The sequence below is a fragment of the Porites lutea genome, chromosome 4, assembly GCF_958299795.1.
Source record: "Porites lutea chromosome 4, jaPorLute2.1, whole genome shotgun sequence".
NCBI lineage: Eukaryota > Metazoa > Cnidaria > Anthozoa > Scleractinia > Poritidae > Porites > Porites lutea.
The window spans coordinates 35,474,196-35,501,798 of NC_133204.1; the positions used below are offsets into that span (position 1 = coordinate 35,474,196).

A 27,603-nucleotide genomic window follows, 5' to 3' on the forward strand; every position below is an offset into this window, starting at 1 on the left:
GAAACTGCCCACCTACCCCTCCCCTAAGCTAACATCAACACTTACTTCTCGCTTAGGGCAAAATGATGGCTTAGGGGAAGGGTAGGTGGGCAGTTTCCCAGAACCTAAATTGATCCGAGAACTTTCTAACTGTTCAATTCTCCACCTACTAATTGACAATTATTCCTCGAGCCTGATTGGGCTCTGAGTCAATAGCCCATGAGGCCAAAGGCTGAATGGGCTATTGGCTCACCCATGAGGGCGAGAGGAATAATTGTTTCAGTAAAATCCAACTAGATGGTCAAAAATATCGAGAATAAAAAAATTTGGCTAGTTAAAGCTAGAGTTTAATCCTTTTTTGCCGCCAAAAAGCGCGCGCTTTTTGCTACTATTAGGCTATAACATATAGCCTAGTAGTAGCTCAACCAATCAGAATGCAGCATTGATAATAGACCACTGGTTGGATTTTACTAATTGCATATATCCAGCAACGTACAGTATATATATTCTTTACTGAAGACTGGAATTTAATCCACCCTACTTTTATTGGGATTTTTTATCCCAAAGACTCACATCTAATGGGTCAGATATTTCCAGTGAAACTTCAAAATAAAGACTTAAACTTGAAATCTTAGTGACAGTCTTGCTGACCTTATATTTGCAGGATTATTAAGTGTCATTGAAGAAGAACTACCCGACTGTCCTCTTTACTATACCGTGGATCACTTGTGTGGAGTTCTTCATTGTAGTACTCCTTCACTAATACAAATCAGATCTGCTGTATTAGAAGCTGGATATCAAGCATCCAGCTCACATGCGTGCAAAACAGCCCTGAAAACAGATGCTCCACATAATGGTATGTAGACAAACAACTGCATCTTCTACATTGTACAGAATTCTCCAGAATAGATAGCTTGCGAACAAGCTCTCCTAGGGCACTCTGGCGGCAGGACTTCCCCTTTTCCCTCCCTCACCCCCTTACCTCTGGGTACCCTAGGAGAGCTTGTTTGCAGGCTCTATAGAATAGATAGCAAGAAAGCAGAGTATAGCAGACTGCCCTTCACCTTGCACAGCTGGGTGGGGGGGGGGGGGGGTGGGGGAGAGGGGGGTACATGTAGGTTTGGAAGGGGACTGCCCCCTTCCATTCAAGAGTGTAATAATTATTTTGAGGACCCTGAAAAGTGCACTTCAGTACATTTTGAGTGACAAGGGAACAAATTTTAGTAATGAAAAGGGCAACTTTATATCCACATTTGCTTTATTTATATTATATATTTATTTATCTTTATCAAACAAAAGTGTTGAGAAACAACAATATAATCGCACTTGAAAATTATTTTCTGCGACAAATAGACGGCTATTTTCCCTGGTTGCTGGATCTTCCAGAGGACCCTTTTTAAGAGGTTTTAAAAGGAAGAGAAATGCCACAGTGCTTTTATCTTTTATCTGCATTTGGCTGCAATAACGTGATGAACATGTAACAAGGCTATTATGACAGCAGAGATACACTGTGGTGAGAACCGTTTATTAGTTGTTAGTTTTTGAGTTTACTGTTTTTAGGTTTTTACCCTCTCGCTCGCAGAATGTATAATGAGGTCTTGTAAGGTGGTGCTAATTTTATGGGTTCGCGGATAGAATCCTACCTGTATGGTGTTACCATTCAATGAAACTTTCACACAGTGCACATAATGGCTGGTATAGAGTGGTTTTCGTTTGAGTGTCGTAAAACCAAAACCAAAGTAATTACTCTGGCCAATCACATAGGACACAGACAATACATTGAACCAATCAAAACTCGAAGTAATTACATGTGGCTGACGCAAAGCGCGGGAAAATGCATGCGAGCGCGTCACAATTGGCTTTGGTTTTACTTCTGATTGGATGAAAAGGTGGCGCGAATCTTTTAAGCCAATCGCATCGTGTAGAAAGTGCAAAACCAATTACTTTTCGACACTCAAATGAAAACCGCTCTAACATGTTTTGTGGAATCAGGACTCTCTTTGAATAGTAAGTTAGCGCGCCGCCTTCTTAGTTCGATCCCCAGATGTGGCCTTAAATCCTTGTTTCGACTTCTTTCCTTTCCGTGTGGCTTTTTTTCTGACATGAGAGGAGTTAGAAGATTACTCAAAACTTTCACAAATGTTGTGGATTCTTGCAGCAATCGAGTATCGAGAGTAGAGAGTGAATTAGTCGAAACTAAACAAAAGCCGTTTTGGCTTGATGAGTCTCGCAGGAATCGAGCAATACGCCACTTGCACATCTCCCACCTTATCTGCCCGCAAACTTTTGCATAAGCATTGTTTTCAGTCTCTCTTAGGACGGCTGTAATAATGAGTACAATGTGTAATAAGGTGCATTATAGGAGATGTGCAAGTGACGTATCGAGAATCGAGACGCAACAATCGAGAATGGAGTCTCGATTCTCGCGAGGATCGAGAATCGAGTGTTAACTTACTTTTGAATAGTACTGTAAATACCTGTAAAACGGAGCACTGATGGGGGGAGAGGTTAAATGAGCTCACCTTCGGCCTCAGGTTTGTCAGTGTAGTGTGTACTGTGACGAGTTACCAAAGTAAGAACTTTTTAACCATTCTTATTACGGTAGTGTCGTCTAATTGAAGTCGAATGACTCCCTGCATTTTTTCGGGCTTAAGGTGAAATTGCTTAAATTGCGGATTTACAACTTTGATGCTCATATCTTCATTTTAGATTTGTATTCCGTCAGTTCACATCATCTTCATTCAATGAATATATTGTTAAGTTGTATTCGATGATATGTGATTGTCTTCACTAGTTGTCTGGGACATCATGAGATGCTGGGAAAAACTTAACCCTGTAAAACGGAAGAAAGAAAACTCTCCAGGAGCTGCCATCCTCAGTAAAGAGCCTGTTATACAAGTATCATTTGAAGCAAAGCCGGGGGCTAATCCAGCTTCAAGACAGAAAAAACTGCTTAGGTATCAAGAGAATCCAGAAGCAAATTGGGGACCTAAACCCAGGTACAGTGCAGTGTAGAGTAACAAACCTAGCTTGCCTAGCTGCGGTGGATCCGGACCTTCAGATAAAGGCGGGGAGGGGGGGGGGGGGGGGTGGGGGGAGGCTGTCCTTAAAAAAATTTTTTTCGGCCCTTCGGACCTCAGTTTGGTCTAAAAACAGGGGGACGGGAGGAGGGAGCCCCCCTGGATCCACCACTGCCTAGTCCCTGTACGGTGTCTTCCTTGGCCTTCTCGGTCGATGCATAGCGGTGTCGTATCCGAGACGAACGGCCGGGAAAAAATCGCCTCGATTACATGGCCCGAAACTCTTAGGCCTTACGGAATAATGTTGCGTGCGGCGGACTAGGCAATATCAAGCCCTTCATCTCTTGGCTGGGACTAGCTAATTTTTTTTTTCTGGCCACAAGGTGTAAACGCTTTATTAAACTATAAAGGTGCCCGTCATTTTTAGTTAAGTATGCACTGATTGGAACCCCAGGCAACAGTGAGTTTTTTTTTTCTTTTATGGCCAAGGAGCTAGCAGGCAAGATAAGGCAGATTTCTACTGTTATTGGCTTTATTGCAGACTGTGCTTTACGAAAATCTGTGGACCTTCAGATCTTTTTTAAGTGGGTTACTTTAAATGTTTGCTTTCCCTTACTGAATACCTACATGACAATGCCCATAATTACATGTTTTGCGGGCTCAAAATAGGCTGATTTAGCGACAGAACGGGAACGTCAGTTGACAACGGCCCGCGCAAATCAAACAACAGGTTTGACCAATGGCAGAGCGACAAATTGGGCACCGGAAGTCGAGTTTAGTCGTTTTCGCGCGCTTTTCCGTCGTCAAATGACGTTCGCGTTTTGTTGCTAAATCAGCCTAATAACTTTAGGACGGTGGCCGGACACGATAACCGGCCAAAGAAATTTTTGCTCAATCAAGTCTTGTTTTCTGACCGGTTAAAAGAAGGGGAAAAACGTGAACTAATCCTTGTGTAATTTTCTATTAGTGAACGTTATTTTATTTTTACAAAGAGACAAAAACTAAGATGTACAGGTGAAGATTTGTTTGCTTGTTAGAGAATAAGAGTCTGTGAAGCTTTTACCCGGTCAAGACGCCGTTCTTACCGGCCGTTGTCCTTTGACCGGCCGTTATTTTGGGCCCTGCATGAAGATGCTACAGTGTATTTCTATCAAAATGATAACGGCTTTTAACTCGGATTGTATGGACACCGGCTTAACTTCGTCGAAATGATGTACTACCGGTATCCCCTCCTTGTCAGAAATCGCGAGAAATATTTATTTCAATGTCTCTTGAAACCAGGGCTAAAAGAAAGAAAGATGAGGAGACAATCGAGGAGAAGAGACAACGTTTACAAGGTCGAAGGACAGTAGAAGAAGAGAAAGATTATTACAAACAATTTCCTTGCAAGAGATTTAAAGCTGGCAAGTGTGAATACGGAGAAGAATGTAAATACTCACACGATGCTAATCTGAACATTGGAAAACGTAAATTAAGAAATGGTAGCAAAGAACGTAGTGCAGAGATGGATAGCAAAGATGAAGATATCACGGAGCCGTCATAGGCGAATTAAACGGGATTTTTAACTGTTTTGAATGACATTATTGTGGCATTATTTTTTGGGACCCTTTTCATCCTGGGTGAACCATGTGAAATTCGCCACTTGAAAAACTACAAGGAGACTGGACCGAGTTAACTTTCGCAAAGAAGTCTGGGACTGTTACTAAGAAGAGGTAAAAAATTTTTGGCCCATAGGCTGATTTAGCAACAGAGCGGGAACGTGAGTTGACGACGGCGCGCGAAAATGAAATCACTGACTTGACCAATGGCAGAGCAATGGCAGAGCGGCAAATTGGGCAGCGAAGTCGAGTTTAGTCCTTTAGTCCTTTTAACTATAAGGAGACCAATGCAAGCCTCATTAAACCGCTAAAGGTGTCAGTTCTTAACAAACAGCCCAGTAACGGATATAGCGACTATAATTGCGATAAAGACGGATTATCATTGTTGCATCACATTATGGTGGCGCCTTCTTTCACGCTAGGCCCTGATACGCTATTTGCACGATGACGTCATTTTACTACCACGACCAGAATCCTTCATAGTTTTGCTTCAAGGACTTTTGTTATGTAAACCTACCGGATTACTAAATTTAAATGTGAAAGGAAGAACTAAAAGGATTGTGGTCGTGGAAGTAAAATGACGCCATCGTGCAAATGGCTTATTAAGCGATATCTGAATGGGTTAATAAGTTGACCTTCCGTCCTAAACATCATAAGTGATAGAAAAATGACAATTTACAGCCCCTGAACGAGACAACAAGCACCCCCTCACAAAAGAAACTCCTGAGATCATATCCCACTTATAAACGCTTGTAGGTTTGCAAACGGAGCAGCTTAATTGAAGTATAACGAAAATACCTCAGAATTCCTTGAAGCGCCATCCGACCTATGGAACCTTATACGGGGGAAGAGAAAATCTCCCGCCATAGTAGGAGTTGAATCTACAACTTTTCCTCTCCCTTTTGCCTCTTCCCTCCTCCAATATTCTATAAGGCAATTTAACGTGGTGAGTGAGGCTGAGTCGATCACTATGGCGACGAAGTGCCGTAGGGACACTATAGCAATACTCGCGCTGACGTCACGTATTGATATTAATGTGCCGACCAGAAGCGCATTGGTTCTTGAAACACTCGTTACAAATTTGATTTAAAAAAAAACAACGTTTGTAGACAGTAATGTCTCCTATTGACCGCCAGCGCAAGGGCTGTTCAAGGGGTCCTGTATAGTCGCGCTATTAGCGGTTCTGCCAACCCCCTCCATTTATTTTTGGTTGTTGCTTTTGTTATTTTTTCGACCATTAATCGCAAGTGCGTTTTAACTATGTTCGTCATAGTTTCCTCTAAACCAGGTATTACGTACTTTAACTCTCTCCTCCGCAGGGGTCCCTTCGTCTCATAGGGAGTTTGGGGCGAGAGAAAGACGTCCACTGCCCGCTTACTCTTCTTTAATTATGTATATTTGCATTGGAATATCCAGCGACAAGGGAAAAGCCCTGGGTACGAGGCAGATCCAGCGCCGGGGGCCGGGGAGTCTTTGCGGAACTAAAGAGAGAAGGACTTCAACCTCGTTTCCAGGGCTCTCTCTTTTACCCTGGGAACGAGGTTGGAGGGACTTAAGGCAGCTAAGACGGTGACGCTCAACCTCGTTTCCGGTCGTCTCGGTTATTTCGAATGTGACGTCACCTGTCAATCCTGTCGGGAGAATCACACTTGGTTCCAAGCCTTCTCCGCTCACTCGGATAGCGAGAACTGGCCTGGAGACGAGGCTGGGAAACCCTAACGCTACATAAAGTAGGGTTAAATTTCGATCAGCTGAAGTAGGATGTTAACGCATTTGGGTCAAGCTCTCCTTTTCAGGATCACAATCCATAGGAGAGCTACCACGCCCGAGCGGCTAGAGAAGGAGGCCCAAAAGCTTTCTTGCGAGCTATCTGGAGATCGTTTCATGAGGCGTCTTAATTATTTTGGTAACTTTCTTAGCAATTTCAAGTACGGAACTTAAGAAGTTCACTGAAGGTAGGAAAGGGCCTTTATATCCTCTAGCTGAACAGCGAGATGAGGCGGCTAACTTTCCTTTGTCTATTTAAGGAGGAGTTATGATCAATTGTGTTGGTTTTCACATATTCTTTTAAGTCTTGTCGAGATTTCATTCGAAATATGGCTCAATTTGGCAGGATTTCTAGCTATTTCTTAGTGCAATAAATGTTTAAGAAATTGGTGACGATTTTCAGAATGTTTTTAATGAATATAAAATGGAAATGGCTGGCGCTTTGTATAAAGACCCCGGCAGATTGGCTGCGGTTATTGAACTTTAAAGTATTGTGAAGTACTAGTCTTTAAAAAACGAGCAGAAGTCTATTTACCAGGTTTAAAAACTCGAGGCGAAGCGCTTGAGTTTTTAAACCTGATTATACGCCACTGCGAGTCTTTTGAACGGCTTCAAAATCTCTGATATAGATCAACTCATTCTTGCACTAATATTTAGATTTGGGGTTATTTTGGTTTAAAAAATTGGACGTAAAATTTAGCCGTGTCATTATCAAATATAAAGACACTCATTAAACATTAATTTCTTTTGTTTTTCTTTATGAATTATAATGAGTTTTTGAACTCGGAATTAGCTCTGTGGCTGGAATTCATTTTGTTAAACTTTTCTCAAAGTTACACTTTTTAACAAGTTTAGAAAAACAGTTTTAGAGCCAGCTGCTTTTGGCAAGGTTGAGTAAGACTTTTGCGTTTTAACCTTTTTTATATCGTTTACTGCAAAACAATAAAACAATTTTTATTTAGTTTTAATACTGAAATAACTCTTTTTCGCCAGAGAAATTTAACACCAGTTTAAACACAAACAAGAAGTATTTTATTTGAACTTTATGATTAAGCAAAAAGTATTGCGATAACTGCAACACATAAATGCCCTAAATACTAAAAAAGTAGGTATTGAGGGCCAAAAGAGGCCTCAGGCTACGAATAATAATTATCAAGATCATATTTACTATTCCACTATTAACCATATATAACCAAAATATTCAATTATAAAAAATTACTTTATGCCACAGTAGCAGAATTATTGCATTTACAGATACCTGGCACACAAGAGGTCTTTAATACATGCTACAAATGTTTGAATACAAAATTAAAGAGATCTTAAAATAATTATTAATCCTGTAAGATCTACAATGCAGAGGTCAAAATATGTTTTGAAAATACATCAGTTACAAAACCAGCATGCATCATAATATGGTCTTTAAAATTGCGCTTCGTGGTCAATATCTGGAAATGGATTTTGTGATACAGTGGTGGGTTTTTCGTGGTACATAAAATGGTTACGTCCAAAGGTTATTAAAATATGCAAAATCTAAAAACAAAATCAATGAAACGGTCTTTTCTGAAACTAAGAAAAATAGTTGTAAAAAAAGTGAACAAAATCCTTTATAATTCTCTTCCACTGACTTGTCTTCCCACATCTTGTGATTAAACCCTGATGTTAAAATTTCTGTCTTTTTGTTTTTTCCTTTTGTCGCTTTTAAACGCAACTCGATTAACATAAACCAGTTTACGGAAGAAAAAAATAATACGAAAATAAGGAATTCTTTTTCTGAACCATGGGTTTAGTTTGTGAACATCACTTTGATTCAGGAATATTATAAAGTGCTATTTTATCGAGTTTATTGTTTATGTTTTAAAAGTTTAGTTTCTTTAAAATATTATCAAACCTGATCACTACACAAACTATATTCAAGTAACTGAGATTTCCTTGGTTTAAGGTTATTCCGTGACAAGACCTCTGTGAATACCTATATGGGTCGGTTATTAAAACGAAGTCTAACTTAGTCCGCGGTTTAGCAAATCGCTGGACCTCCAGGTACGGGTATTAAGAGAATAAGTGCTTTTCCAGTCTACTCTTTATGCTTTCATGAAGGTGTTCACAGTAAATGGTGTTAAGATAAAAGAGTTGGGCAAACTTAAAAAGCCTTAGAACGCGGTTTTGTTAAACACTGGTTATTATAAACCCCGTTTAAATAACTGGCCCATATTCTTTAACTTGTACTTTAAGTGTGTTTTCAACCTCTCAAGTTACAGAGAGGTTCTAGACACGAAATATTTACCCACGCTTTACGTGTCATGGTGTCAAACACACATTCATGCTTGTTACTCAGCCGTTTACCCCTTCTAAAAAACAATTTTCAACAAATGTTGGTGACCTTTGACGAAGCAACATAACGCATTTGTGTGTATGGGAGGTAGTCAGCACTAACATTTTCTTTTAAGCCTTCTGTACAGGGCGTTTGAACAGGCATAGATGTGTGTTTTCGAGGTTAGCTTGGCACCTTGCAGATGATGAACGAAACCAAGAAATATAACATGAAAGCAAATGCTAAGTCGAGAAATGTTTTACCTAGGTAGTAGTTTTTTCAGTTAGCTTATGTTAACCAGTCGTCTTAATTATAAAATACCATTTACATATATGCAGCTTTGAAAATCATGCAAATTTTTGTTTACAAGTAACTTATAATAACTAAGATGAAAACTTCTTTTCTAGAATCTATCTAAGTAAGTTAGTTTTTAGGTGTCCTTTTGCGCGTATCTTTTATAACAGAATATTTTTTTGGTTTTAGCCTACTATGTCACGAAACCCTATTTTGAGTTATCGAAGTTATCAGTGACCACATATCGACATGACTGAATAACAAACGCAAATCTAGAATGATTGAATTAATATTGAGGTACAAGAAAAATAATGCTATGTTGAAGGCAAAAAATAATCCATTCACCCTACCAAGGCTTTTCTTTGAAAGGACATTGGTCTGTTTTATTACAAAGATATAATTTAGTCTTTTGCTTGTAACAATTACATGCGGCGTTTTCCGGGGTTCAAATAAAGTGGCATTTACAAAGAGTGTTGGTTTGGAGACTGTTTGGTAACCATCTCTCAATACTTAGCTCGCTTGTGGAGTACAATTATATTGAAAAATAAGCTGTGAAATTACCGTTATGAAGAAGTAACGAGAAAAGCATAAATTGCGGGTGACTTTTTCCCGTCTTGTTATTTTTGTAACCTGTCAAATTCTGCAATAGAGACGACCTTACCATTTTAAGTTCAGCTTTAAAAATTACGTTTTTATCCATCACATACAATTGATTCTGAAAACATTTGTAATTTATGGAAAGGATCGAGATTTTTTTCCCTTTCAAGAAAATTTCAACTATTTTACAATCATATCAGCATTATATTTTAGAAAGAAGTTTTTCTGAACGGGGCGGGGGGGGGGAGGGGAAGGGGGTGCTGCCTCAAATTATAACGCAAGAGACAAAAGCTGTATTAAATCGTTTGCCTTTTTAACTCCATGAATTATACTCATGAATACTTCTTTAAAATGCATAAATAAAGTGAAAAAAATATTACCGTACATAAGCACGGGTGGAAATAATTTGTAACCTGCGTTAAATTACATGTTACGACTTGGAATTTTTTCGTTTATGTGGCAGATAGTTCTTTCAGGAAGATAGTTACAAAGAACAATATGACATTTGTACTGCAATTACAAAAAGTGAAAAGAACTCTCAAAAATGATATCAAATCATTGTGAAAAGTATGAATTGAAACGTGTCAAAACATTCTGGCTTCCAAAAATAAAGTTTATCCCAATATTAGTAAGCAAAATTCTTATTCTCTTCTTGTGACAGGCTATATTGATACTAATTTCCCAGTATTACAAGTCATTTCCAGAAACTACGTTTTTGTTATACACACAACAAAATGGTGTGAATGACCAGGAAAAAAAGAGTTCCGTTATATGTTTATTTCCAAAGAATCGGATAATCTAGAAATAGTCTTGGAAAATAGAACTTGACGTTCAGACTCTATTGTAAGTAAACAATTTTTTGAAGAGATTTTTGTTATACTCGGAATAATCAAGGTCGAGGTAAGTTTTATCAGCCTCGGCCGGTAACACTTGCGGAGTCCTCGATTATTTCAGATATCACAAAAATCTCATCCAAAAACTGTTTTATTATACATTGTTTTGAAGAAAATAACGTCAAATGCACCGTCGCACAAACTTGTTTGACGTTGCTCTTGGAAATCATGCATTGCACGGGCAACCTACAAATTAGTCACTAATCTGGAACAGATAACCAACTAATCTATAGGTTGCGCTGACCTCCAAAATTAAGGGATTCTTTTTTTTTTTCTGGGGCAAAAAGCCCTGGGAATGAAATTGCTAGAATATCGTGCATAGAACACTAGCATAACCTATGGAAAAAAATAGAAAAATAAACCATTATCTGAAAGTTAAAATTCCATTTTGAATTTTCTGAGAAGATTATCTGCCACGTAAACAAGAAATTCGCAAATTGCACAAATTGCTGATATTCCACAAACAGATATATTCATCTTACTAAAACTAAATATTTCCAAAATTAAACTCATGTAATATATTATCTGCAGTAAATACAAAATCTATAAAAAGTTCTAACCTCTTGAACAAAAGATAAAAGTTTATGGTTAATTTCATCCTTATGATTCAAAGTAGATACCTTGTTTCACTTTTTCTCGCATGTCACCGCGTGGCACTCGCTTGTCAACAACGATGACATCGTTTGAAAAACGAACCATCAATCATTTTTAGGTCTCCTTTCATGTTGTTTGAAACAACTTGAACAAAAAATGTGCCATGTGAAACGGGATTCTTTTTTATTATAAAGCTGGACATGTTCCGATATATTTTCTTCTTTAAGAACTTATTTCCCTAATTCTTTTCATTATCCCATCAAAACATGGATTTTTATTTGGATTTGCTGGCTTTCTGGCTTTTTTGGCTATATTTTGGATTTCAACATTTCAACACCGCCGGTTAATCTTCAAATTCTGCCTCAGCAATATCAGTCCATGCATTTGTAAACATTGATACACTCGACAAAATAAAACTCCAGAGAAAATCTCTTCATACCCTTCTTATGAATATTCCTTGCTTTAATTTATAACTTATCTTAAGTTCTTAGCTGAAATTTGCCTTTTTCTGGCCAGCCGGTATGTACAATTTTAGTAATAATATAAACAGCATTTCTCTAATTCCTTAAATATTAAATCTCCAGTAGTCAAAATTCCTCGATAAATAACTCTACTTGTTCTATCTTTTTTCAATCAGCCGGTCTGCTAAAAAAATTAACATTTCTATAGTGCCTGATAATACTAATGATGGAATGCGAAATTAAATCTCTCTTACCAGCTGAAACGCTTTAAAAATCCCCATTTACAGTCTAAAGCTCCACATTATTAAAATTTTTTAAGTGTAGACAGAATTATCTGCATTTAGCATCCCGAGAGTCCCTATTAAACCTATGGATATCATCTTTCAGCTTTGATTGCACTCGCGCAATATGATTCCAGGATTCTTGCTATACCGTCAATTTCTTAAAGAAACCCTTTATAATAATAATGAAATATTGATAATGATAATAGTAATAACAATAATAATACATTGATATTAATACGTGAAGATAAGTTTGCCCCTGAACTCTCGATTTCGATTGATCGGCTGTTTACTGCATCTAAGAAACAGCGATGCTTTCGCTTCCAATCTACCAAATGATGCAAGGGGAAATCATTATTATAGGGAAGAATTTAACGGAAGCTCGGTACGTCAGCAAGGAAACAACTGAAAATAAGAGCTCTTTTGACTGGGCGGTCAACTAACATGCTTGGCATGAGGTCATATTAACTGCTACCTGAGGAACTAAGAAAAAGCAAAAGCTAAGGACCATGTGGTCTACTAAACAATGAAAACCAACTCAGCTTTGGTGGACATGGCAGCCATTGATCTGGTTTATCTACCATCGAAATGGAACAGTTCTTGGCCGGTCAGCGCCTTCTTTCACCAGAGGCTTGTGAAATTCACGTCCTGCTCGGGAGTGAATGATTGCCCAGCACTGCTCACAATAATACTGCAGGCACGTCACATTAGCGCAGAAGAAGGGCGCAAATTTACCCGCGCATCGTGCGCCGTGACACTCATCACACAGCTGATCGTCTAACACATACGGTTTTACTTCAACCTAGAAAGACACATCAAACGCTATAACAATCATCATCATCATCATCATCGTCATCATCATCATCATCATCAACAACATCATTATCATCATCATCAACAACATCATCGTTATCATTCCGTCGTTGTCCCCATCATCATCATCATCGTCGTCGCGTCCGTTTCTGTCGTCATCTTTATCGTCATCATCGTCGTCATCATCATCGTCGTCGTCATCGTCATCGTCATCGTCATCATCGTCGTCATCATCGTCTTCATCGTCATCGTCATCGGTATCATCATCATCATCATCGTCGTCGTCGTCATCGTCATCATCATCGTCGTCGTCATCGTCATCGTCATCATCATCATCATTATCGTCGTCGTCATCGTCGTCATCATCGTTACAACCATTGTCATCATTATCAGTGTTATCATCGTCGTCATCATTGCCCTCGTCAAGATCATTAATATTATTATTCTGTCACGATTATATTCATCAACATCATCTTCACCATCGTCATCATCATCACACTAATGCTGTAATCGTATTTTTTAATCACATTATCATCATACTCATCGCCATCATCGTCGCTGTCGTCGTCATCCTCATCATTTTAATCACCATCGTCATTACCATCATCATCACTACTACCATAATCATATTTTTAATCATATAATCGTACTCATTACTATAGTTATCGTCATCAGCATCATAATAATAAACCTAGTCGTCATGTCAAGCTCACATAGATCACGAAACAAAGCAATATTACACAACTCACTCTTTTGTCGATGTCTCCGTGTTGAAGCTGCACAAATCTGGCACTAATTGCAGCGATGTAACTTTGTTGGTTGGAGAAGGCAACTCGACCAGCACCTTTAATGCAAAAAGGTTCATAAAATTATTGATTACCTCCGTAAAATACTTTTGAAACATTAGCATCAAAGATATTACGCGTATAATCTATTGAATAAAAAGGAGATTAATGTCAACGTGCATTGGTCTGTCGTAAGTTGCCTTACGTTTTTCTATTATCTGAGCAATAAGTTTCCTTATCTTGTTCTTTTTATTTGATTTACGGTTAGCTGATGAAACCTCTATCCATGGTCAATTTCCCTAACAATTACCACTTAATAGACCGTTTTCACATGACGTGTTGGCGGCCCTGTTGGTGTTCCAAAACGTCGTTTAAATAAGTCAAAGGCAGCTGGCCTCGACAAGATATCTGCTAGGCTCATTCAGGAATGTGCAGATCTCATTTGCATTCCTATCCGTGATATTTTTAACCAGTCAGTAAATCAAGGCATATTTCCGGATGACTGGAAATGTGCAAAGGCCACCCCACTTTTTAAACAAGGCGATCGGGACGACTTAGATATATAATTATCGTCCAATTTCGGCGATCTCAGTTGTGGCCAAGGTCTTTGAAAGAATCATCTATGATCAATTATATGCTTACCTAGAAGAGCATAATATAATCTGTAAATATCAATCAGGCTTTCGTGCTATTCACTCAACTGCCTTGCCACGGCTCTCCTCGAGGCCACGGACACTTGGGTGTATAATATTGACCGCGGTAAAATCAACGCCGTTGTTTTCTTAGATCTCAAAAAGGCCTTCGACACAGTTGACCATGAGATCCTTTTATCAAAATTAAGCAATTACGGCATATATGGTAACGCGCACTAATGGTTTAAGTCATATTTAGAGAATGGTACTCAAATGTGCTCCATCAACGGATCGCTCTGTCAGAGCTGTTTATTAAGTTGTGGTAAATCTCAGGGGACGATTTTAGGTCCACTACTATCTCTGTTATATATCAACGATCTTCCAAACTGTCTTTTAAATTGTGAGCCGAGGACGTACGCTGATGACACCCACCTTACATACGCAGGTGATAATGCAGACAATATTCAGTTGCATCTAAATCGAGATTTAGAAAATGATCACAATTGGCTGAGAGCAAACAAACTCACTCTAAGTATGACTAAAACCGAATTTATGCTTATCGGATCTAGGCAGAGGCTAAATACTCTCACAGAGTCCCCGAAATTTGCAAATAAACTCTGAAAATAAACTCAATGTTCCATTACCGCGCACAAACTATTACAAAGACAGCTTCAGTTATAGTGGCGCCACTCTCTGGAACAGTCTTCCTTGTAACTTAAGGGAAGCAGAGTCCCTTGGGCAATTTAAACGATTACTCAAAGAACTGTAAGGCATGGCATTCGTGGAAAGCAGCTTTTTTATTTAAATATTTTTATTATATTAGTATTAGGCATTTTTAAAGCTGACGAATTTTGTACCGTGGATAAATAAAGATTATCCATCTATCTATCTATCTCGAAACTGCGGCCATGCTGCTGTACCAAGAAAATCCTCCAGGAACTGAACTTTTTCCTTATATAAAAAGCCCCTTTTTTCTAATAAATTAGAATGGATGCCAGCCACGTGAGTTAAAAAGCTCTATACACGATTCCCTGTAAGAAAATATTAGTATTTACCTTTAGGATACTTGAGTTCAGGATCTACGTCTATTCCAGCATAGCACACGCCACCATACAGTCTATCCATGATCATTGCTAGTTCTATCGCCCGCAGTGGACGGGGAACGCCACCCACAAATATTGTCTTCCGTGGATCTAGAGGATGCGAGCCATCCATAACAAAGTCGGAGTCATTCAGGTTCCATGGTCTTATCTGAACCTGAAACACGAAATAGAACTATAAGATTCATGGAATTTTTTTCGGTGACTGTCTGACCAGACAGTGCATCTTGTTAGCCTGAAAAAACAGCGACATTTCGAGAGGCTACCACTGCTTTCCCCGCGAGATGACGTCTGAGGGACGAGAGCAGAAAATCCATACTGGTAGCGTGTCACTATACCCAGATCTGGATAGCACTTCTAATTGGTCGAGCTCCGGTGGAAACTTGGTTCAACTAATCAAAAGCACTTCTCGGATTTCGGTAGTAATACGTCATCAGTATGGAATTTCTGCTCTCGTTTCTCAAATGTCGTTTCGCGGGGAAACCAGTAGTAGGGTCGATAGCGTCACGAAATGTCGCCTCTGTTCTTAGGCTAGCACCTTGCTGGCCCAGGTCTATTAGGTTTGGATATATGAAATAAAATCATAAGCTAACGTTTTGGTGAACAGTCATTGCAACTCGAAAAACAACGAAAAGACCACTTCAAACACCAGGAACCACTCCTGTAACACGTATCATTGAGATGCCTTTCAACCTCCTTTGGCGATACCGCTGTCCATTCGTCGTCCCCAGTATTCCTATTGCGTACTTGGGTAGTAACAAAACAAAGAAACTTACTGGTTTGTCTTTGATTGTGGGGCTGGATACACATAAGTAGAGCTTGTCATCTTGTTGAAAACAGGCGTCAATGAGCTTCTGCACTGATTGTTCCTCTAGATAGAGCAAGAATGCGTAACCTATGGGCAAGAAATCGGATGTTAGAAGTTAAGGAGAACATGTTCAACTTAAGGGAAGACTTGATTTGAATGCATTATTCTTGGGGTATTTTAACAGGCTTACTATTAAATGTCGTCGAGATCTCTTTCGATGCCTAAAGTAGGTTGTTGTCCTTCATACAATAAAAGTTTGAGAATCTTGTCTGTTTTTTTTTTCAAACAGTGTGTTGTGTTTAAATACTCAGAAAGAGAAAGATCCATTGAAATTCGTGATGTGATTCTCAACTTGAGAAACAGACCAGAGTGACCGCATTCACATCAAGAGTCTCCTAAGCAGACGGACCCTTAAAGTGAGTTAATCTGATCGAACTTTACCGTGTAAACGTAAAGGGGTGGTATAATAATCCTTTCCATTAGGTTTTCATACTCTTTTTGGCGTTAAAAGTTGGAAGAGGTAAGGTATATGTAGACTGCTCTATGTAAAATTATTAGATGTATATTGAATAAATTATTTGTACCTTTTGGTGGAAAGTAGGATTTGCTTTCAGCTTTGTGTGGCCAGTCCACAGTTAAACTTCCAAACCGACAAAAGCTGGCGTGGATTTCATCTGCCAAAAAACAGTTTTGTTCAGTTAATTTTAAAATTGGATGACAGTTGTTGGTGTTGGTTGTTAATTATGTTATCAGTGGCGGATCGAGACCTTCAGATAAGGAGGGCGGGGGGTCATCCATACCCTGAGATAAGGCGGGGCCAGGTCTCAAAAAACTTTTATTTCGGCCCTTCGAGCCTCAGTTTGGTCTAAAAATAAGAGGGAGAGGAGGGCCTCCCATGGATCCGTCAATGGCTATGACCGATAAGATTAGTAAAAGCTGCAATCCTTTGGGTCGACATCCTCTCGATAAAAAGAGTTGCAATGGACAACAGTGAAGATTCTTTCATATACTTGAGCGCAAGTCAACAGAAAAGCTTCCGTTTGGTAATATTGTCAACTCACAACTTTATTGTAAAAAACATTTTTAAATCCCCCTTCCGTGGCAAGTAGCCAATACGTTAAGGATTTTATCTAATTGAAAATAAAAGTTTTCTGTTGTTTTTGTTATTATACACGTAGAGATTCTTTCCTCTAAGTGAGTAATGACTGAAATCTTTAGAAAAACACTCCAAGTAGTTTTTACTCTACTATAAACATGTTCCCCTACCCCTAACATTTGTACGTTGGTCCAGTTTATACACTTAGAGATTCTTTCCTCTAAGTGAGCAATGACTGAAATCTTTAGAAAAACACTCCAACAAGTTTTTATTCTACTATAAACATGTTCCCCTACCCCTAACATTTGTACGTTGGTCCAGTTGTATAACTAACCTTCATCGATGTCTGGAGGCAGTCCCCCAACAAACACTTTCCTTGAATATCGTTCCACGTGATCTGGAAGCTCCGACGTAGGGGAGCAGTTCAACGACCATATTGATGGGACAATTTGATCTGTAGAGGGCAGAAATATAGTATGCTTGAGATGATGTTTCCCAAGAACAAAAAACGAGAGGTCCAAAGCTAGACTACTGTAACTTAGTAATAATATCTCGGCTGGCCGTACCAGCCAAGAAACCGATAATACCAGGCTGGTGGTAACACTTGTTATAGATCAAAAGGCCAATACCAGCAAATAATTGGCGAAAGAAAAAACATGAAGAATGATAGGGAATGAGCAAGAATTTAGCAGCTGAAATAGTAAACACGATTTTTTTTCATCATTACCCTTCGTTTGAAGTCTCAAATTTTTAAAAAATTTCATGGCAAGTTTATATTTAAGTAATTCATAAATGAAAATCATTTCTGAAAGAAACGAATGGTTTTAGTTATAATGAGACTGATCTATACTTCATTTCTCCAGCCATTAGTAAAGGGGCGTTCCTGCCATCCGAGAGTTGTCATGTCGATTCTTTGGTAATGAAAGCGAGTCAAGAGGGAACGACGCCGATTTTTGCAATTTAAGACATAAATTAACTTTCTGCCTCGGTGTTTTTTCTTATCACATTAAAAATGCAAATCACTTATTTAGCCAAAGTTTTCTTTCATGCGCGCAGATCAAGCTTTATTTTCTCATAAAGTAGGCATTAGCATGAAATTAATTTTCTCGATTGCTGTTTACCGGCTGTAGTAATTTACAATGATTTGAGTGGTATTTTTTAGACCAGCAGGAATCTAAGCATATTTTAATTTCCCTTTCCATATTTGTTGTCCAAAGCTATAAAATTTCGCTAAAAACCTAGGAAACGGGTAAATAATAATGCCACGTATAAAGTTTGCTTTGTTTTGCTATTTTTCTTTTTTTTTTTCTATAAATTATTTAAATTTAACATTTTGTGGCCAAAAAAAACTGTCACTGTCAAAAGAACACTTGATATAGAGAAACCATATTGCTGGGGAAAGAAGATGCAAAATTTTCTTGAGGTGTACTGGGCGATAGTTTCGGAATACGCATCATCTTTTCACGAAAAGACTTAACGCTTTTGTTTCATCTTATAAGACTTCCAAAGAGTCCTCAAAACGATCGATCCAATTACAAACAGGAAAGATTTTCTTTATGATTTTTTCCATCAATAGCTTTCATTCGATTTTGTCTACGTCAAAAAAGTGGAGACTTCGTTTAACAATGATAGATGTCTTAATTTATTATCTCCTTATTTGGAAGCCGATTGAACCAATCGTTGGTCTGATTGGATCGACTTACGAGAAGACAGCAGCCTGCTTTCTACGTTGTTCTATCAATTTTGGTCATGTTTTTTTTCCATCAATTATCTCACTCCTTACTTCCTGTATTAATCCTAGTGCAGCAACTATTCACAATATTACTATGTTGTTTTTGTTTTTTCCCCTGCGTGGGCTTTCAATTTTCACGCGCCCTAATGAATTGCTGAATGCTGAAGTATTGTATCCCAATCTGTTTGCTGTTAAAAAATAAAATAAGACGTTTATTTACCGCCTGCGTGGGAGAGTCCTTTCTTCTGTAGATGATATTTGAAAGCTGAAATCAGAAATCAAAAAGAGCGTTATTATCCCTGACTTCCCACAGACAGATAGATTACTTGTCAAAATTTGTCGATTTTCTCTGTATTTGTCCTGCATGTCTGTGACAGAAAATTGGTAACTCTGCCAAGGAAAAGAATTGCTTCTGAGATCAAAATGTTGCATAAGAAATGCCACATTATTAGAATTTCCTTTCATTACGTAATCCAATATATTTTTTCTGAGCTTACTGTGACCGGGTGACTTTTAAAACCGAGAGGTAATTCTGCGCATTAGCTACTTCATATTTGGTTGCAATTCTTTTACTGATTTCTGGTTCAAGCTGAGGAAACTTTTCCGAGCGAATTCAAGGAATGTGAAATCTCTCGATTTTTTCCTTATTTTTTAAATTTGATGTTTCTCACGAGACGTAAAGCAAAATATAATTACGCCTTTGCAAGTATATGCCATTGGCTGATCGAATAGTCACGTGTTGCACGTCATTGTTGGAAAAAATACAGTTTATTGCGAGAACCAGGAGATAAATAGAACGAAATGTCCTCTTTCTCCATGAAGTTTTAAAAATGCTTGTTAATATGCTAATTGGGAAAAAATATTGAGCGAAATTTGTTTATTGTGGTCGTCATATTTTTAAAATAAAGCTTTTGAAAGCGCTGGATTCTGCTTAACAATATTACTGTAGTTCAAGCATTCCGAATCTCAGTATAAACTCAAGCCGATCTCAAGGACCTTTGTTTACATAAACGTTACTGTGATCTCGCGAGAAACAAGCACAAATCAAACTTTGGCAAAATTTTTATTTTAAGGCTTTCTGGTTCAGTCCAGACCTAAACACGGATTCTACCAAAACCCTGAAGATACAGAAGAGTCGAAGGGATATGAGGAATTTTTCAAACAAGACCATACGCAGCTGTCAATATTCGTCTGTCTGGAGAATTTCCTGCCTAAGGCGACTTCTCATTATTAATAGCTTTGAATTTTTACTTCATGGCAACTTGCTGCATAGGTTTAACGGGGTTTAGGTGACTAAAGGACTGTGAAGTCGATGATATTGACGCTGTCATTCAAATCTTTAGCCAAAGAATGAGACCAACTTAATCTTCGATAAAGCCTTCGTTACGATGCATAGTTCACGATAACAGATTGTTATTACTGCACCGCGTTTATTTTCATGGTATGATATAAAATATGGCTTGTATTGTGCATTCAAGTTATCTATATTTTGTATTTCTATTTTTTTTCAGTTTACTTGACTTTTTAAAAAAAATTGAAGAATCAGTGATTCTTCAAATTTTTTAAAAAATATTTCAGACTCACTTTTCTGGAAGTAAACCCAAAACATTATAGGATGTTATGTCTTCCTGCTTGTATTTCTCACTTGTTCGTCTCTTGTTTTGAGCCTTTTTGATCGTAATAACTGGGAAGACGTTTCAAACCATTGTCACTAATAGCAGCATGAAAATTTCGTCATTTTAGGCGATTTTTACCCACCACAAAGCTTTCCTTCCTGAAAAAATATTACCTTTTGAGCACTGAGGCTCTTTTGATTTCCTTATTACGGGTATTACTGCTCCTTAATGGAGGATATTTCACAGCATGGTAAAAATTTGTCTGCATTGAAAATTGCCGGCATCAAAATTTAAAAGTGCAAATAACATTTCAAGGCGACCGTTGGTGAATAATGCAGTAGATAGACTGTAGACGAATTTGGCGGAAATGTTTATACTTAAAGAAGTGTTGCGAAAGATTACCTCCAAGACAATATTTTCATGTTTTCGACGCTTTTAACTGCTATTTCACTGGTCAAGTTCTAAGGAAAAAGAATCATTTTTAAAACTTAACTGGGGAAAATAGTAGCTAAAAGCGCCATTCGATGTTTACTTTTTTTTTCGGTGTGTGCGCACTAAGAAGTGAAAACCATACAAGCTATTTAACTTTGAGCAAAATTTTATTTTAAAATTCACTAAGAAATATGCTATCAAATTACTTCTATCGAAGTAACAATCATTTTTTCTTCCTGGAAGATCAAATAAATATGTCAAAAAACTGCGAAATTTTATGATTACTCGCGAAGAGCACAAAGTTAGTTTCACGCTACTCCCAAAAGTTTGTCTTTACGATCTCTGACAGTTTTCAGCGATTGTATTTTAAAGAAATTTTTATCGAGAGCACTTAATTTCGGTTTCACTTTGCATGTAAAGTGAACGTCAGCTGTAACTTTCATCGCCTGTTTTGTGTAATAGGGCAGATTTTCTTTTAATGTCCGGTAAATTAACATTCATTTGATCGCCTTAGCAGACAAAATGCTAAGTACGGCCTATACCCCCGGCTCATGAATCATGAAAACGTGCTGTCGGACGCACTGTCCAATAAGCTAACAGTGTTTTTCAGGGCGTACAGTCTTTAACTTTTTAATTTTTACGGTGATTAAAACGATCATTGTTGCTAGAAAACCACATTGATTAATGCAGACTAGTCTTACACTTATCAGCAATGGAGAAAAGGATATGAAAGCGTCAAATTATTGAATGAAGTGAGCTTTTTAGACATCAGCTCACTGAATTTCCTGACAAGAAATAATTTTGCATGCAATATTTTTTGTTTACTCCTCAAGTATTAGGGATTGGATGAGCAAACCTTTTATGTCAGGGCTAAAACAGAAAAAAATGTAGTGTTATCTATATGACGAATTATTGACCCCTTTCTTGCCTGAAAGCCCCGAGACGATAAATTTCCTAGACGACGATTACTTATATTTGGATTTCTCTTTTCCTGTATTATCCGCAACAAAGAAATATTTCCTGTACTTTGCAAAATATAAATATTGTGACTTGGGGTGGTTGTTTTGACCTTAAAAGTTCAAAAATTAGTATCTTTTTACGCTCAACCGTTTTTTTTCTGAAAGGAACTTTGCCTACGACATTAAACGGGCTCCTTCCTTTTGTACTTAGAAGGTGTGAATATTGGCTATCACCAATTTCATTGAGTCCCTTTTCTCGAGGCGATTTGCTTTGAAATCGTTTAGCTATACCCAGATGGAATAAAAAGAAATGCTTTTTTCAAACAATGCATCATTGATTACTTTGAAAAACACTGTCTGGGAAAAAATTAGGTAACCTATTTTAATTCCACCCTGATTGGGGAAACAAAAATGAATTTTCATGGCTTGGGTCAGTTCTAAATGGACGCTTTTAGAAGGCGGTTTTAAGGCCTATCAAAATTTTTAAAGACAATCTGAAGAGGTAGATTGTAGCTAATGCAAGGCTTTCTAAACTGTCAAATTCCTTTTGAGTTTTTAAGGAAAATTTCGCACATTTGCAATTTACTGTTTTTTCGACGCGGTTGCAATCCAACTTAATTATTGAGATGAATTTACATTGGCGAACCTTTATTGTACTGACCGAATCGAAAAACACTTGTACACTTTTTAGTTTTTGTACTACAAATCAACAGCAAAATTTCGTTGGATCCAGAAAAAGAAAATCGTCAAACACTTGTCGGAAAATATTTGGAAAAATACATATCAGCACGACTTAAAAACTCGGTTTTCGAAACGGCATTAGATGTATTTTTCCTCAAAACAATGCCTCAAGATATTCAGCTTAATTCTGAATCACTTTGACTGACGGCCAAGAAATGCTAATATTTTTACTTTGCTAAGGTCTCATCCTCTTGGTCAATTTCCTTTTTGACCAACCAGAGCGGCGAGTTTTTAACTCAATTCCAAATAAACATCAATGTTGACATGTTTATTTGGAATATTCATGGCTGCAGCTGTTGTTTTCTGCGGTATAGGAAAAGCTTTTTATCCCCAGAGAAGATCTCAACGCAGTGGCTCAACAAAAACTAAAATACAGCAAAATACGAAGACAGTGTCTATCTTCATGGGCACATGTCTCATTAGAGTGCCGCTTACAATGAATCGTAGCAAAAATTTTACTCAAAAGGGGCATGAAACTCTTTCTTCATTCGAACAGTGTTTTTACTTAGCAGCATAATTTTCGTAGTAGACAAACGCAACGATTTTCTCCCATGCATTGAAATTAAATGTAACTTTCACTTGGAAATAACTGAAACAATATCCAAAAAAAGGCCCTAAATTATACAAACATCGCCTGCTCTCAGGGAACGAACCAAACGAACAGGTTGTCACTCTGAATACTAAATTTTTGTATTCGTTCATCTTAGGACAGCTGACCTATCCAATTCCAGTAGTTTAGATTCTATCGAAGGTTTGCTGGTTGTTAATGAAAGTTTAGAATTCGTCAGGGTAACTCCTGAGTTTTTTCACTCCAAAATCGTTGCCTGGAAGAAAAAATAAAATAAAAAAAGAAAGCGAGTATAGCTCCCTGGTAATATCTAACAGCGTCTCGCATATCAATCTGTATGCTATCTTGTTTGTTCTGTTAAAAAAATTGTCTCTTTCTTATAAACCTATAAAATCTTGCAGTTCATCAAATTTGCTGAAACTCAAGTTTGTTTTATATATGATTTTCATCCGTTGACTTTGAACTAAATGGCGAACATGGAAGGAAAAATACATCACTAGATATTAATCAGTGTTCGCTCTTTCTTCGCTAGCGCTTTTGCGTTGGCGTTGTAAAATCTTGTTTTATTGACCTTTTTTTAGGTTTCCACACTTTAAAAAAGCATATTGCTATTTTCTCCTGTTGAAACAAACTCACTGAAGGTTTTTTGTCGCATTTGCCGACATAACCAAGTGGTTTCTTTTCACATTTTCTTTTTTTTTTTTCATCCGTTCCAGCTGTTTGTTAAGGCAGGATATATAGTATTAAGACCACCGCAAGTAGGCTAGACTGAATGAAAATCAATCAAAAATTACGGTTTTTGTGCTATGCTTGGTTTAAAAACGTAGTGGTTTGGATTCAAACGCAAGGAGTGAATGTAGAAAATAAAACAAGGGAAGAAACTCTCATCAAGTGGTTGCATTTCTCCAATGGCCACTTAACTATCCGTGGTAACTATTGCTTCTGTTCAGAGTGTTATTCTATTATACTCTATTTTTGTGATAAAAATGATAAAAAATTTTCTCTTTATTTTAAACTTGACTCTCCATTTCTACTGTCTATGTATTGGCTTAGGAATAGAAGAATTGAACACACGATAAGGTTCTAATTTTTGATAAAAAAAAACCCCGAGCTTTTTCGTGTCATGACTGAGCGAAAAGATCAATGAAGTGAATTCAAAGAGTATGAATATAGTGAAAATCTCCAAAAACCATAAAATGTTGGGTTTTTGACAACGATCCAGAGAGGACAGGAAGCATTTAATATTTTCTTCTACCATAGAAAGGCTAGAACGATTTTTTGATTTTTTTTTTCTGAATACTCAATCCTATAGATTAGAGTATCGCAGGGGCGGCCCTTTGTTTTCAGTGATTCTTCATCGATAATATATTCGCTGTGATGCGATCATAACCTGCAAATTGCGATTTTTGTTGTAATTTTTTATGAGGCTAAACTAGAAGAACAGAATAAGAAAAAGAATTAAATTCCCTACACCAAGATATCGACCTAAATCCGGTATATTTGAAGTCACGCTTGGCAAATAGGTTGTTCATTCTTTACGTCAGAAGCAATATGTAGGAGTGTAAACCATACAGGTTATAAACGTTTTGATCTAAATCACAAGAAAAGCGACTTTAAGAGAGTAAAAAATTTTATGGATTACTCTCTTGAATTTTTCAGCATTTACAAAACCCCAGAACTTGATAATTACTGCCTTCATGGCGCTCCAAAAACTCAAGAAAAAAATACAACAAAAGAAGGGCCGAATGTGTTGTTTCGAAGGCACACTTAGAAAGTAGAGTAACAGATTTGTACGTTTACTGATAACTTACAAAATTGACCTCGTTTATTGTAAGGCTTAACGAAACGATGCATCACCCCGTAATTTTTGTGGTTTTCTATTTAACCCAAACAAATAGTAAAACCTCCTCCTTCGGGTATTAAGATGATCGCCAGTTAGCGAGGCTTTCATTTCCTGTAAGGTGTAGTCCACATTTTCCCCAAATGGGTATGTAGATCTTAAAGTCGAAAAGTGATACGATCGAAAACTTTGTTGAAATCGAGTAAAATATTCTTGCTTCTAGCCATTTTGGCAAGCTTATTAAAAATTTAAAGGCTACGGCCGACAATACAGGTGATTGGTATAACAACGTGAATGAATGCAACTTTTTTTGCCATAACCTTACTAGCTAAGTATTACATTTTCAAACACCTGATAGAATGAAGCTAGAAACGACGAAGGGCTCAGATTCAATGCACCGTTTCTTACCAAGATAGGAAATTCAAGAAGGGAAAAAATGCATAACTTTCAAATGGTAAAATTTCCCCTAGAAACTGTCCAAAGAGAAAGGATCTTTAAAAAGTGGTTTATATTTGCATAAAGCAATCGAAGGTTCTGAAAAACAAAATTTACTTGTTTTGGCGTGGTAAAGTACCAGCGATCTCACAATGGTCAAGTTACTTTGCCAGCCAGTGCCATGTCAGTACTACAGAAAGGCAGTGCGTTTGTGCGTTTCATTTTGTAAGAAAAGATCATACTAACCGCTTAAATTATCAGGAGGATCCGACGGGGAACGAATTATATCGAGCAGACGTGTCTCCAGCGACGGGAATTTCATTGAATCCTGAATGTTAAAGGAAACAGACAACATGTGTTAGCGATAGAAATATACGATATAAAAATTTTCCCCAAATTTCCAGTTTTATGAAGCCTTAATTTAGAAGCAGCTGTACATTGTAGCCCATTTTTCCGTCATTAATTTATGTATGGTATCTGTGAAAGGACGGGGAGAAACATTACTTATGACGAATCGTTATTTTCACTCTCTTCATCGCTTAAAGTTACCTCCGTCCTGAACGTTTTCAGGGCAGAAAATATTTATTTCGCAGAAAAAGAAAAAAGGAGACGGGAAAAAAGAGTCTATAGATATTTCTTGGACAATTCTGGCCAATTTGGCACAAAGAGATAAAATACACTTCAAAAACTGAGGTTTTTTTAAAGAAATGGGAAATTGTTATAGCTGTTCTTTTGTGCCAGCGATTCTTGAAAAATAGGTTTCCAGTAAAGCGTATTTTTGGCTGTTTTATGAAATATTCATTTTTACCTGGTAAGAGTAAAGCGAGTTAGAGAGTTCACTGCTTTGGCCATGTGAGTTTCCAAGGCTTGGAATATCGTCTAAAATTGTCCCGTCCACAGGCTGTCTGCTGAGACTCAGGCTTTGTAATCCTTGCGTTATGCTTTGTGTAGATATCGCCGACCTTGAGACTTGAGCGAAAGGATGGTGTGGCCGGTTATTTCTTATACGAGAAGAATTCGGCAGCGTTAACGAAGATGGCCGCGAGCTTCGACCATTAGGGAAATTTATGGCGTTCATTGTATGGTTTGAATGGCGACTTCCCCATGAATTGTGGTTGTGTTGCTGTGACGGCCAGCCTGAAATAGATTGAGGAGTTTGCTGATTCCATCCTCCTAAACTTGTTATAGTTGGCATAGATTTGCTTTGTGTTATAAACGGTGTAGAGTTGTGATGAATCGGTCTTCGAGGCTGATGGCTCATTGTCGTTGTAATATTAGTCGGTCCGCTTATTCTTCTTGGCTGTGTTATTACTGGAGAGTTTGAAGGCAAATGAATGCCGTTGACCGGCTGAGGAATTGCGGGCTGTACAAAAACATCTTCCACGCTCGTTGGTGACCAAAACGTGGTCGACGTCGTAAAATCGTGAAACATGGAGTTCTCTGGGTCTCTCGTAAAGTTTAGTTTAGTCTGCTCCAAGGCAGTATTTCCCTGTGTTGAAATTACTTTAGATTTCGGTGAATCGTCTAAACAGTCTTCACACGATCCGTTTTTAATATTTTTGCTGTCAGGGTGTTCGTCCTTGAGATTTCCAGGGAAAAAGAGCGACGTGGTTCGCGAGTCGCTGTGATTGTAGTCGACTGGTGAAAGTGATCTTGTTGTGTGGCCAAAATCGGCCATATCCCAGAATTGTAGAAGCTAAGGCGAAATAGTGCCTTAGTGAATTACGTATACAGCAGGTGCTATTGTGTTCACCTCGCCACGTCGTTGCTTTTTCTGTCAGGTTCAACAAGATTCTAGTCAGATGAATGGTTCTGTGGTGTGCGTCACGTGGTTATACCTGCTTAGGGGAAAATTAATAATGATCATATGAAATCAGATTCGACGATCGAGCGCGCATTTCTGATGTGTTTTTGACAACGATGGTGTTTGATTTGACCCACTGATGAAAATACGATTTTCGGCCCTTATGAAAGAATATTGAATGCGAAACGTTGCCGGAGATACGCTTTCAGAGGCCAAGCGGCGTTTTCAGGGTGGCGAACATCTTGATGAGCCCAGAAAAGCCAGCGGAAGACACCACACCAACGTAAACAATTAAAACTTTAAATTCAACTAGAAGGCTTTTTGACCAAAATGGACATACTGCTTTTTAGCGACGACTGCGCAAAACGATGAATACGTTCTAAGCGATGGTAATGAGTATTTTTGTTTCACTGTTCGCACGTGGTGTATATGGCGGTGAATATTCGCCAA

At 38.0% G+C, this 27,603-nt stretch overlaps 2 protein-coding genes across 3 annotated transcripts in view; one reads left to right on the forward strand and one right to left on the reverse strand.

Annotated features, from left to right (window-relative positions):
* Positions 1–8,419, forward strand: part of LOC140933418 (tRNA (guanine(26)-N(2))-dimethyltransferase-like) — a 19,536-nt gene extending 11,117 nt beyond the window's left edge. Inside the window, exons 6-8 of one of the 2 annotated variants that reach the window (XM_073382967.1) lie at positions 644–835; positions 2,774–2,978; positions 8,304–8,419. In XM_073382967.1, the coding sequence (XP_073239068.1) occupies positions 644–835; positions 2,774–2,978; positions 8,304–8,370 (464 nt within the window). In that variant the 3' untranslated portion in view covers positions 8,371–8,419. Of the gene's footprint in view, positions 1–643; positions 836–2,773; positions 2,979–4,280; positions 7,218–8,303 lie in introns of those variants that run through there. The other variant, XM_073382966.1, reaches the window with a different exon arrangement.
* Positions 7,374–27,603, reverse strand: LOC140933417 (cytoplasmic polyadenylation element-binding protein 2-like). The gene is made up of 9 exons (XM_073382965.1): positions 26,158–27,603; positions 25,596–25,677; positions 18,979–19,023; positions 17,361–17,480; positions 16,515–16,604; positions 15,899–16,017; positions 15,078–15,279; positions 13,355–13,449; positions 7,374–12,594 (listed from the first exon to the last, which is right to left on the reverse strand). Exons 1-9 carry the CDS (start codon positions 27,025–27,027, stop codon positions 12,370–12,372), a joined length of 1,848 nt encoding a protein of 615 aa, XP_073239066.1. The 5' UTR covers positions 27,028–27,603; the 3' UTR covers positions 7,374–12,369.

What these genes read in the sequence shown, in the direction of transcription:
- LOC140933417 (XM_073382965.1), bottom strand. Translation starts at nt 27,027, where the DNA reads ATGGCCGATTTTGGCCACACAACAAGATCACTTTCACCAGTCGACTAC. An exon ending in AGGACTCTCCCACGCAGGCG is followed by an intron (nt 17,481 to 18,978) that starts GTAAATAAACGT and finishes TGCCCTCTACAG; the next exon opens with ATCAAATTGTCCCATCAATA. An exon ending in TGAACTCAAGTATCCTAAAG is followed by an intron (nt 13,450 to 15,077) that starts GTAAATACTAAT and finishes TTTGCATTAAAG; the next exon opens with GTGCTGGTCGAGTTGCCTTC.